The sequence below is a fragment of the Muntiacus reevesi genome, chromosome 1 (genome assembly GCF_963930625.1).
Source record: "Muntiacus reevesi chromosome 1, mMunRee1.1, whole genome shotgun sequence".
In the NCBI taxonomy this organism is placed as follows: Eukaryota; Metazoa; Chordata; class Mammalia; order Artiodactyla; family Cervidae; genus Muntiacus; species Muntiacus reevesi.
In genome coordinates this window covers 77,128,610-77,139,978 of record NC_089249.1, presented here as the reverse complement: position 1 = coordinate 77,139,978, position 11,369 = coordinate 77,128,610, and the positions used below count along the sequence as shown (strand labels likewise).

The 11,369-nt window shown below is 53.5% G+C and overlaps 1 protein-coding gene across 5 annotated transcripts in view; it reads right to left on the bottom strand.

Annotated features, from left to right (window-relative positions):
* The window catches only part of IQGAP3 (IQ motif containing GTPase activating protein 3), a 39,293-nt gene that overhangs the window by 2,106 nt on the left and 25,818 nt on the right, over positions 1 to 11,369 (bottom strand). For 4 of the 5 annotated variants that reach the window (XM_065902176.1, XM_065902196.1, XM_065902185.1 and 1 more), the window contains exons 23-36: positions 9,954 to 10,162; positions 9,105 to 9,257; positions 8,648 to 8,811; positions 8,089 to 8,313; positions 7,101 to 7,241; positions 5,593 to 5,677; positions 4,934 to 5,166; positions 4,441 to 4,573; positions 4,237 to 4,339; positions 3,573 to 3,699; positions 2,213 to 2,300; positions 1,228 to 1,440; positions 602 to 768; positions 203 to 304 (exon numbers count right to left, since the gene is read on the bottom strand). In XM_065902176.1, coding sequence (XP_065758248.1) covers positions 203 to 304; positions 602 to 768; positions 1,228 to 1,440; positions 2,213 to 2,300; positions 3,573 to 3,699; positions 4,237 to 4,339; positions 4,441 to 4,573; positions 4,934 to 5,166; positions 5,593 to 5,677; positions 7,101 to 7,241; positions 8,089 to 8,313; positions 8,648 to 8,811; positions 9,105 to 9,257; positions 9,954 to 10,162 — 2,143 coding nt within the window. The remainder of the gene's footprint in view (positions 1 to 202; positions 305 to 601; positions 769 to 1,227; positions 1,441 to 2,212; positions 2,301 to 3,572; positions 3,700 to 4,236; positions 4,340 to 4,440; positions 4,574 to 4,933; positions 5,167 to 5,592; positions 5,678 to 7,100; positions 7,242 to 8,088; positions 8,314 to 8,647; positions 8,812 to 9,104; positions 9,258 to 9,953; positions 10,163 to 11,369) is intronic. The other variant, XM_065902208.1, reaches the window with a different exon arrangement.

Here is an 11,369-nt window from a genome sequence, read left to right as displayed (position 1 = left end):
CTTCCAGGATGCTTTCCCAGCATCCTGTGCCTTGGGGCGTCTAGCACTGTGCCAGACCACGCCCACTGCCCTCCGCTCTCTGTCCTAATAACTCTTTCAGGACAGGGACCATGCTTCTCCTTCCCTCCCATCCTCCCAGCCCAGAGATCCCCCTCTGCCTCCCAGGTTAGGGTCTGACATTCTGCCCTCCAAAGACACATACTGAGAGGTGGGAAGATCTTCAATTTCCACCAAGACACCCTTCTCTAGGAGCTGGGCAGCTGTGTAGTGGAGAGATACCTGCTTCTTCCCTTTCCCAGAACTCCTGATGAAGAAAAGGCCCAGACAGTTCATTTAACAAACTCTTCAACACCAAAGCACCAAAGACACTAATTCTCTCGGTGGCTGGTAGAAGCAATCAGAGCCTGAGGAAGACTCCTCACTGGTGGAAGACACTTGAGCCCAAGACTCTACGAGGGAGACTCAAAGACTGTCAGGAAGGGACCACGCTGTGCTGGGGGGAGATGTCCTTTCCAAAGCTGGTAAACAGTGGGGCAAAGGTCAACATGGGTGGGATGAGAGGTCACAGGTCACCTTCAGAGTGCAGGAAGGGAGCACCTACTTGGAGCTGGGGGCCAGGTGGTCTAGGCAGGCCCGGATGTACTGACTGTAGTAGTCGCCCTGCTCCTCATAAAAGGTGGTCTTCATGCTCAGGCCCTGGAGTGTGGCCTGGAGCTTCAGCAGCTCTGCTTTCCTCCGTTGCCGACGCTTGCGCTGGTTGCGGATGTCCTGGGGGTGGGGGACCAAGGGAGGGGTGAGTCGACCCTTCCTGGCAGGAGAGCCTCAAGGCCTGACTCAGGCCCAAGAACAACTTACTGTGAGGATCTTCAGGACAAGCAGGAAGAGGAAGACTTCAAGGCAGTTTTCTCTAGGAGGAGAACAATCTCAAGGATCCCACCCCAAACCCTCAAAGGATGTTTCAGGGTCTCCCTCCTACTGAGGAGTAACAGTTCCAAAGCTTGCTTTTTAGTAAAAGAGCGTTCTAAGAATACTCCCTTCCCTGACTAATTTTGAGACCTTTCCTTCAAAAAGGCCGTTGGAAGTCACTTGGCCTTCCCCTGGCTGGTGACAATTTTGGGTGAACACTTCCCAGGGAGAGGCCTGCCCTTGAAGTGTCAACACTATGAACATGTGCACGCGCACACACACACACACACACACACTCTCTCCCTCCCTCCAGACCGTTACCTTGGCCAGTTCGTCCACCAGCCCCTGGTAGCCGTCCCTGGCACTGACCAACCCCAGGCCCTCGAGTCGGCGCAGGTTCCGCAGGACACGCCGCTGCTTCTCTGCCAGCGGCAGGAGGGAGTGGGCCGTCAGCGAGCGGTGTCGTCGCAGCGGCTCCGGGGTCTGGGCTTCACAGGCCTGGCGTTGGCACATCAGCCGCTTGTGGGCTGCTTCCTGGGGGGCAGAGAGGCTGGAGGGATCTAGCGGGTGCTGACATTCTGCCCCACCCATGGGTCCCCAGCCCAGGGGTGGGGTGGGTGGTGAACATCAAAGTGTAAAACTTCATAGACACTGAAGGGCCCCGCGGGTCAGCACAGAGGACGAGTGGCCCAGGGAGACCCAGCAGGAGGACGGCATAAAGGAGTCCAGTGGACGCTGGCTGCGACTTCCCAACGGTGGAGATTTGTGATGGCTCAGGGGACCTGGGGGTATCTCCCTCCTTCTGTCTCATGGTTTTGGGACAGGCCTCTACTGGCTCTCCACACCTGTGCTCTGGGAAGACCCTGGCTGAGCCTGTAATCCAGCTGGTCCAATTTGCCCCTGGCCTCCCACACTTAGTCACCTTCTCCTACCTTCAGGCCCTCAAGCGGCCCATTCCCTATGCTGAGTGCCAGCTCCTTGGTGCTCTTCAAGGGAGTCTGCCCAGTCTGCCTCTCTGTACCCCCGACCCCTCCGACCACTGACAGCAGGGCTGCAGCAGGATTGGTTTTCCTGCAGGGCTCACTCTTGTTTCAGTGGGGAGTAGGGAAGAGGTGCAGTCTTGGGACTCTGCAGCCTGAGGGTCTCTGGGGGTTAAGGGCAGAGGCCTCAGCTCCCCAGAGCCCGCATGACTGGTGAGCAAGGTGTCTGCTTGAGGCCAACTGTGGGCAAGGCCCTGGGAAAGGAACCAGCCATGATGGAGGGGGGGGTGGATGAAACAGGACCTGGGAGCCAACATGCCACTCACCTCCTCCCTGGAAGCCGAGAGGGATAGGATCTCCTGGAGGGAGTCTCCTGGGTGGAACTGCATGATGTCAGCCAGCATCTGCTTGGTGCTGCGGAAGGAGGGGAGTGATGGGGGAGAGGTGAGGGATGGGGCAGGGTCTGGACTGGGGCTGGCGACGGAGCTGCAAGTAAGTAGCCCTGCCCTGTATGATGGCTGCCCGGCATGGCTGGAGGTAAGGAAAGAGAGCAAAGTGGGGAGGTGTTATGAAGAGAACGTAACCAGGAGGAAGACCCGGGTGGACCGATGGCCTGTGACACCGAACTACCACGTCTGAACACACTGTACTCTCTTATGCCTCTGTGTCCTCTGCCTACAACGCCTCCCACAAATGACCTTCTTGTGAGTCCTTTGGTTGAAGGATGCAGTTCTTCCTCTGTGAAACATTTTCCTATCCAGATGTCCCTCTGAGTTCTCATGCACCTGACACCCACCTCCCTCTTGGTGCCCTCTGACGTGTGTTCACCTCTAGCCTGGCCCTGCTGTAAGGCCTTCCGTGGCAAGACAGAGCTGAACACCCAACTCATTGGTTTATTCCGTGAATGGATGTGTGGAGAGGCTGTCTTGTTGGCAGGGGGGTCCAAGTGGTGACCTAGCTCCTCTTTTGTCTAGATGACCAGCCCGGGTCTACCTGGGGTCCTTCCTCACATTTGCAGACATGGGGTTGAATAGTTCCACACCCATATCCTGACCATGGTTCACAAGTCCAGGGGATTGATTAAAATACAAGTTCCTTCACCTCCTGGCTGTGAGACTTAAGGTAAGTCACTTAGCTTGAGCTTCTTTCCCCCACTGGAAGGCAGGGAAACCATCATCTACCTCACTGTTTGTCCCTTATGTTAAATGAAGTGTAAGAAAGCATTTGGGGGACTTCCCTGATGGTCCAGTGTTCCACATGGACCATCTGTGTTCCACATGCAGGGGAACCAGGTTCAATCCCTGGTCAGGAAACTAGATCTCGCATGCCACAACTAAAGATCCCACATGCCACAAAGATTTCGCATGGTGCAACTAAGATCTGGCACAGCCAGATAAATAAACCAACAATAAAAAAAGGCAAGCATTTGGTAGACAGCACAACAACACGCAAACAACCATGCTGCCAATGTCCTAACGAGTCCTTTGCCTTCAGCCACAACACGGAGCCAAAAGCTGAGGCCGCCGGAAGGAAAACAGCTGAGGCTGCAGGAAGGGGAAGGCCAGTTAGGCTTTGGGGAGAACTTTCTGGAGGGTAAGAGAGTCCGGGAAGAAGGCGGGATGGCCACTCCAGAGCAGCCAGCTCGCTGGCCCGGGGAGTCCCAGGGGGCCAAGGCTGTGCTCCCACCTCAGAAGCAGGCTCTGGGTGTTGGTGTCGTCACCGTCTGTCTCCAGTCCTTCAAACTTGTTGGTGAGAGTCAGGGACACTTCTAGCTTGCTCAGATCCACGTTCCCATCCGTAGCCACATTCTCCCCTGAGGCAGGTGAGGAAGGAGAGACTAGAACACGCACAGATGGGGCCATGCTGCTCCACATGCCCCTCTTCCAGGAAGACTTCCCACTGTCCCTCTGACCACGCTGAACCCTCAAGCCCCGAGCACCAACAGAAGGGCTGACACCCACGGAGCTCCCCCTTGTGTCCTTGGTGCTGTGCCTCTCCAGGCCGGGAGCGCCTCCTGGCTTTCCTCTATCTGTCCCCACCTGCCCTGCCCTTCTGCCTCTGGAAGCCAACTTCCTTCCATTTCACAGTTCCTGAAATCTACCCTATCAGAGACACATTTTGGGACCCAAAATAGGCCATTGTCCCTCTGTCCTACCTCACGTGACTTGACATCACATTTATGTGACGGCACAGGGTCCGTCAGTCTGCGTCAATCTCAGGACCAGAGGGAGAGAGGGAATGTATAGCCAGCCTCCTGCCACACATCCCAGACTGAACAAAAACTCGTGAGGGCATCTTCCAAGGCCCTGCTCACCCGCCCGCCCGCCCCAGTGTCAAGGGTGGCACGCACCGATGAGGTCAGGGACAGTGGGCAGCTCCCCAAGGTCTTCCAGGAGCTCGTGCAGGGGGTCTCGGTGATCAGGGGCGATCCAGTCCTGGTGTTCCAGCAGCAGCTACCAGATGGAGGGAGTAAAGGAGACTCAGAGTTTGAGCCAGGCCCTCCTTCCAGGGCCAGCCCACCCACCCATTGCCCCGAGCTTGCACAGGCCCTCACCCTGTGCGTGTTGACGAGCTCCCCCATGGTGATGTATACCATGGGTTTGGCCACAGCCACCATGTCCGAGTACTCATCCACTGCAAAACGCTCCTCTGGCTCTAGCACCTGGCAGGCTCGGCAGATGAACCTCCTAGCTCCAGAGGAAAAGCATGTGAGAGGGTGGGGCGGTCCGGCACCCCCCTCATGTTCTGTGCCCATCAGCCTTTCTCCCACCTTGCCAGTGACTGCTCAGGTCAACTCTGCCCCCTATCCACTGCCTCACCTCTCCCAAGTGGCCCCCTCAAATCAGCTTCCTTCAATAGCCCTCTTTTCTTTTCACTGGGAATCCTTCCAACAGTCTATCCTCCAGCCCACTAACTATCCTCTGTCCCTCCGCTCCTCACAGATTTGAGAAAGTGAGTTGTGCGTGAAAGGAAGTGATTTGTGAAAAGAAGATAGGAAGAGGAGGAGAAGAAGGAAACGGAACGGAACAGGAAGCCGGGACCAAGACCTGAACTTGAGGTGCGTCTCTTCCAGATAGTCATTCAAGACGCGCAGGTGCTGGCTCTCCCTGGAGAAGGCCTTGCCGGCCGCAGCATGCTGCAGGACCTGAGCCACAGCCCCCAGGGCGTGGCGCTGGGGGGCCGCCAGCGCGCCGCCCGCTGCCATGGCCACAATGTCAAAGGCGTCGGGGGCCACGACAGCCGGGTTCAGGAAGCGGTAGTATAGGAGGTTCCCCACCACCTGAGGGGAGAGGAGACAGTCGTAGAAGCACCCGTGGTCCACCTCCATAGCCCCGGCCCCGCTCTCCCAGCTCAGCAGGTTGGAAGGACCCACTGGGTCAATCCCATCATCGTATAGAAAACAGACCCAGAGCAGCCCAGCAACTTGCTCAGGGTCACGCAGCAAACGTTCGCCACAGCTGGGACTGGAACCCGCTCTGACAGGCCCAGGGTTGTCTGCTGTTAACCCCTGTCCTGAACGCCTTCCCGTCTGCCACCTGAGCCCTGTTGGTGAGCCAGGCTTGACTGACAGGGTGGAGAATATTCGCCTTCTTGGCTTTTTATAGCATAGGGGTTTTTTTTGGTCCTTTGGTCTCATTCTGGGGATTCACAGCCAACATCAGGGCAAAGCAGAGCTCTCAAGGTGGGGATGGGCAACAACACTTGCCTTATGGATCTCGTTCTCTGTGGCGTCGGGGAACTTCTCTGCCAGAGTTGTCTTCAGGACCTTGGCCACGTAGCGCATCCCGTACCTGGGGCCAAGCAATAGGTGCACTATGGCCCTAACCCCACCCCAGCGTGAGGGCCTGAGTGCCCGCCTCTCCTTCCCTGGGCATAGCCACACCAGAGCTGGCTCTCCACTTCCCACAGCCAGCTCCCTGCTGCTTCCTCCAAACATCTCTGGCCCCTTGTCCCTCCCTCATACCCTTGTGTCAGCACCCAGGACCAGGGCCCAGCCAGCTCTCACGGAGCCTCTAGCCTGTCCCCAGAGCCTCTTCTTTGGCCCCCTTTAGTCTCCCCTGGGGACACCCCAGATCCCAGTGTCCATCCTACCTTCCCCGCAGAAGCAGCTTGAGCCTGTAGGTTAGGTGTCTGACACCTACAGCCAGAACCCCACCCCAGGACAGCCCGAGAGGCTCTGTTATCACAGAGCATTGGTGAGGGCCTGGTCTGGGCTAGAGGCAGGCCCAGGAGGACAATGAACCGGAGTAGAAGCATCTGGTCCTGACTCCACCACTAACCAGAGATGTCAGCTCAGGCTACTGTGCTCCCCTTACAAGTTTATTCCCTGGTCTGGAAAATGGGACTGTTCATTCTTACCCTCTCTATCTCCTAGGGCTTTCGTGAGGCTCAAGTAAAATTATTTTTGTGACAGTAATGGTAGAGTGCAATTCAAATGGCTTCCCTGGTGGCTCAGACGGTAAAGAATCTGCCTGCAAGGTGGGAGACCCTGGGACCTTATTATTATTATTCCTATTATGGATGTGCCACGTACAAATCTAATTAAATACTTTACAAAGCTATTGCCTCCTCCTGGGGTGCCAGGGAGAGAAGTTTACAGCTCACTGTGTGCTTTCCTTTATCAGTCCTAGGACAATCTTCTCTGAATCCTAATTGTAAACCCTTACTCCAGTCTTCCAGGTCTGGGGAGCAGGGACATGAGCTCTGTGGGCTCCCCTCTCCCGCATCCCCACCTTGCCCCAGGCACCAGTGAGTACCAGAAAGGTTGGTTGGCTGAGTGAAGATCTAGAGGAGACCCACCTTGTCAACATTTTCAATCATTTGCTTTTCAGAAAATAACTATTGACTAAATTTTAAGAAAGGAAAGGACTTTTATAAAGTGCTTTACTAGTGTGAAGTTTTCTTATTTTTGACTCTACAGACTGAAGACTTTTATATTTTCCACCACTCACGTTCAGACAGTCACATGTCCCCATAGTCACCTGAGGTTCCTTCTCTGGCCCAGGGATGTCTTGACTGCCCACTAGATCCATGTGTGCTATAATCCAGGACAAGCCTCTAGTGCGGGCTTCGAGCCTTCTCCGCCCACCTCCTGGAAACCCTCGAGCACCCCCAGCCCAGTCTCCCTTCCTGCCTGCCATCCTTCAGGACTGCTCTGCTCTCCCCACCATGCCCAAGCCCTCCAGAGAGCCATGTCTAGGCTGTTGCACATACGGAATTTGGTCCACAGATGAGATGATGGCTGCAAGAAACTTATCAGTCACGGTGAGGAGGTTGCGGAGGGAGATGTCCAGTCGTCTTTGGACCTCAGGGTGGCTCAAGGCCTGCTCTGGGGTGACATCATAGGGGAGGTGGCTGTGGGCAGAGAGAGACAAGCTATCAGCCAGAAACCCCTCCCAAGCTCTCCCCTTCCCGAGGCTCCACCCCTTAAACTCATCTCACAACAAGATCTCATACGTCCTTGCTGAGGGCAGCCCAGGGTTTAGGCCAGAATAAGAGAAAGGACTAAGAGAGGACTAGAGTGATGTGGGTGGAAGAAGAGATGAAGCACCTATGGGGAGGTGGAAGAGTGTAGGAGGAAATAGAGGGCCTGGGGTCTGTAGAAAGATCCCAAGGGGAACCAGAGGAGACCAGGGCTGCCCTGCACAACTCTGGTAGTTGTGGGGATGGTGAAGGTTGGGCCAGGGCCTTGCAGTACCCCCCCACCCCATATGCCTGTGTGCCATCCAGAGAAGCCACTAGCACTGCCTACTCTCCTCCGTGGCTCCATCTCCCTAGGTCCTATGCACCTCAGTTAATGCCTCCAATCTGAAGGCCAATTTATTTCTTCCACTACCTCATTTGCCTATTCATCTATAAATCTGAATATTCAGTTATACGCCTATCAATAAGGAGTCCTATCCTCCCAGTATATCTGACAAATCATTTGCAAGCACTGACATAGCAATTATACACATTTGCATATTCATCTGGGCTTACTTCATGTTAAGCGCACCAGGTCCAGTGTCATTTACATCAGTTCCATGTTAATTACCAGAGGGGGTCTAAAAGGCTACCTTATTTCATCCTATAGGGCTGGTGTCATATTTACATAAATCAGCAAGCTCATTTATATGCCACCTTCAAAGCACACTCAAGCTTCCCCAGTGAGGCCCAAGACCAAGCTGATCAAAGACAGCTCTCCCTCTGCCCATCTGCCCACCTGCGTTGCCCTGTCTGGGCCTCAGTCTGGTTGATCCAGCTCTTGTATATGTGGACAGGGTCTGTGTGGACGCTGAGCATCTTGTCCTCCAGCACGTCCTGGATCACCTTGCCCAGGATCTCCCGCAGGGCACTCTGCCCCCGTCCGTTCCGATAGAATCTCACCACCAGCCTCACCACAGTTGGGTTGCCTGTCACCATATCCTGGGGCTGCTCCACCTTTGACCTGTGGATTAAAAGGTCATTGAAGCTGGTCTCCTGCCTTGGTTATAGAAGAGCTGCTTTTCCTTTTGAGATTTTATTTAAAGCTTGTGTTGGCATCCCTCTTTTTATGGACAGTGCTGTTACCTCTGTCTCAGCTGTGATGTTAACATGTCAGCACATGTCCTCCCCCCGGGCTGTCCCAAGATATGCCTTGCCTCCATGGGAGGCAGAGAAAAGAGGTCTTCTGAGTCCATTTCTACCTTCAAACCTCAATAAACTGTCACCTTGTAAAGGAGCCAACAGTGACATCTCTTAACCCCTTCTCTTCCCATTTTTTTTGCTTCCGGAAAACCTACTTGATTTCCTCTTGGAGTGCTGCCTTGAACAGCTGGAGCAGGAGATAGGCCTCTCGGCTGTTGGAGGCATAGTTGTACAGACTGAAAATCACTGACTCCATGAATTTGGTGGTTTTGTTCTGAGGCATCTGAAAGATCAGCTTGGCCAGGTAGATGGGTTGAGTCTGAAAGCAATGGGGAGATAGGAATGGCTGATAATGTACCTCAAGGACTAGTGACCAGATAAAGAAAGGCTTTGCTGACTGGAACGAGGAATAGAGAGCACTGCTACATTTTCTCAAGGGTACTAGGAACATTACAGACAAATGAAAGGAGGCAGTCTCTTTCCCTGGGTACAGAATATTAGGATGGCAGGAAAGGACTCCTGATATGCAGGCGAGGGCTTAGACATGAAGGCCTCAGGTCCCAGGGCCTCAGGAGAGAATACAGATGTCTCCTCTCAAAGCCCTCTGCTCACCTGGAGCAGGTAGAAGAGGTGTTGGTAAGCTTCTAGCTTCTGCCGTTTCTCTTTGCTTAGCGACTTTAATCCCTTCTGCTTATCCAGAACCATCATATCCGACAGCTGTTCCTTATTCTTCTTGGTCAGCTTCTTGCAGTGGGAGACCACTTCCTGCCAGGGCGGGGGAGCAGGTGATGCAACCCATCCAGGCCAGCACAGAACACAGAACATATGGTCTAGAGTCAGTGCTTTGAAGAGCCTGGGCTTTCTGCTGTTCAATGTATTCAAGGCATGAGCCAGAGGAGATAAACGGTTCTCGGATGAGGATGGGCCTCCTACTGTCCTGAGACTCCACCTGGCATCTCTGCTCTCACCAGGTGAGTCTCCAAAGAGACATGGGTTGCAGGACTGAGGCGCCAGGTCTATTCAGTCCTGCTCTTACTTCTCATTAGCCTGTTGTACAGTTGAGGTGGAGATATTGCTGCATCACTTCTACCTCATCACAGCATATATGTATGGTAACTGACAGGTTAAGGAGCTTTCATATCTATTTTTACATTTGCCCTGGTGAGCACTCTCATTATTCCCACTTTACTAATGAGGAAACAGACCAAGAGGTTAAACAACCAGCCTCCAGTCCCATCACGAGGAGTCAGTAGAGCCAGGCATTACAATTTTATGTCCAGTGCTCTTTCCAATATATCATGTGCCCCCAACAAATGACTAGAAGGGCAGAGGACCGCTGGAACAAGGATCTGAGCCAGATGATAAAATCTAGACATTCAGAAAATATCTGATTAACAACCAGAGAATGGCCAGCATCAGCTCTCCAGAGACCGCTAGCTAGATTTCAGGTGGGCCCCTCACCTGCAGGGTGATTCGATTCTTCACCAGCAGGCCAATCTTAATATCCATGAAATTGAGGTCCTGTTCCAGCTGCTGATTGGACCGGATCTTCCTGACCACCTCTTCCTGGAGCTTCAGCAGCTCTGCCTCAGCCAAGAAATCCTCCTGGCTTTGATTCAAGAGGTGGGCAAATCTGCGTACCACACTGAGTGGGGGATGGGGTGTGTGGACTGGCAGCAAGAGAAGCAGTGTCAGGATTAGACATGTCCTCACCAGACACTTCCTCGCTGCCCTCTTCCCCAGCAGCCCCACCCTCAGTGTCTATGCTGCTTGAAGTTAGCAGGTACCAACTGCAGTTCTTTTCTAATAGTTCTGCCTGCAGTTGGAGGGCAGTGGGCAGCCTCCCAGCCAGTCCTGTCTCTGAACTCCTTGTCTTATAACCAGGGGGGACACAAAAGCTGCGTTCCTCTGCCTGGGCTCCCCCGCCCAACCTGGGCCTATCTCAGCGCCATCTCACCCCGAAGTCAGAGCCCTAGCAGCCTCTGATGATCCCCTCAGTTCAGTTCAGTTCAGTTCGGGCCCCCCTATTCTGATTCATTCCCTACTCATGCCAGGTCGACTTACTCATCCTTCATCCTGAGTTTACTTCCACCTATCAGCCTCCATGCAGCCCTGCCTGACCTTCATGCAACAATGGGTTTTACAATATAGGGATATCAGAGCTAGATGGAATTCTCCTTGAATCTCTTTTGGAATGAGCATTTGAGCAAAGAAGAGTCTCAGGGCTAAGCTACAGGGAATAACAACAAATATCCTGAATATTTATTGAAAGGACTGACGCTGAAGTTGAAACTCCAATACTTTGGCCCCATGATAAAAAGAAATGACTCATTGGAAGAGATCCTGATGCTGGGAAAGACTGAAGGCAGGAGGAGAAGGGGACAACAGAGGATGAGGTAATTGGATGGCATCACCAACTCAATGGACATGAGTTTGAGTAAATTCTGGGAGTTGGTAATAGACTGGGAGGCCTGCAGTCCATGGGAGTTGCAGAGTTGGACATGACTGAGTGACTGAACTGAACTGACTGAAGACATACGATTTTCACTATGGAACAGAAACTGCTCTAAGTGCTTTACATACTTTATACACTGTAACTTACTGATGGGGTCCCTCAGGCACAGAGAGAGTAAGTAACTTGCCCTAGGCCACACAGCTAGTAAGAAATAAAAGAGTGAGATGTAGAAGATGAACAAAACTAGGCCTGGTCCTTAAAGGCTATTCAGTGAAGGAAGCAGACAATTAAACAACTCACTACAGTGTGGTTTAGTGCTCTGAGAGGGGCAAGCGTGGGGACCTTTGGGAAAGCAAAAGCATGCCACCAAAGGCCATGTCTGGAGCATGGAGTGGAGGGTGCAGGGGGTGAGGGGCAGGGCG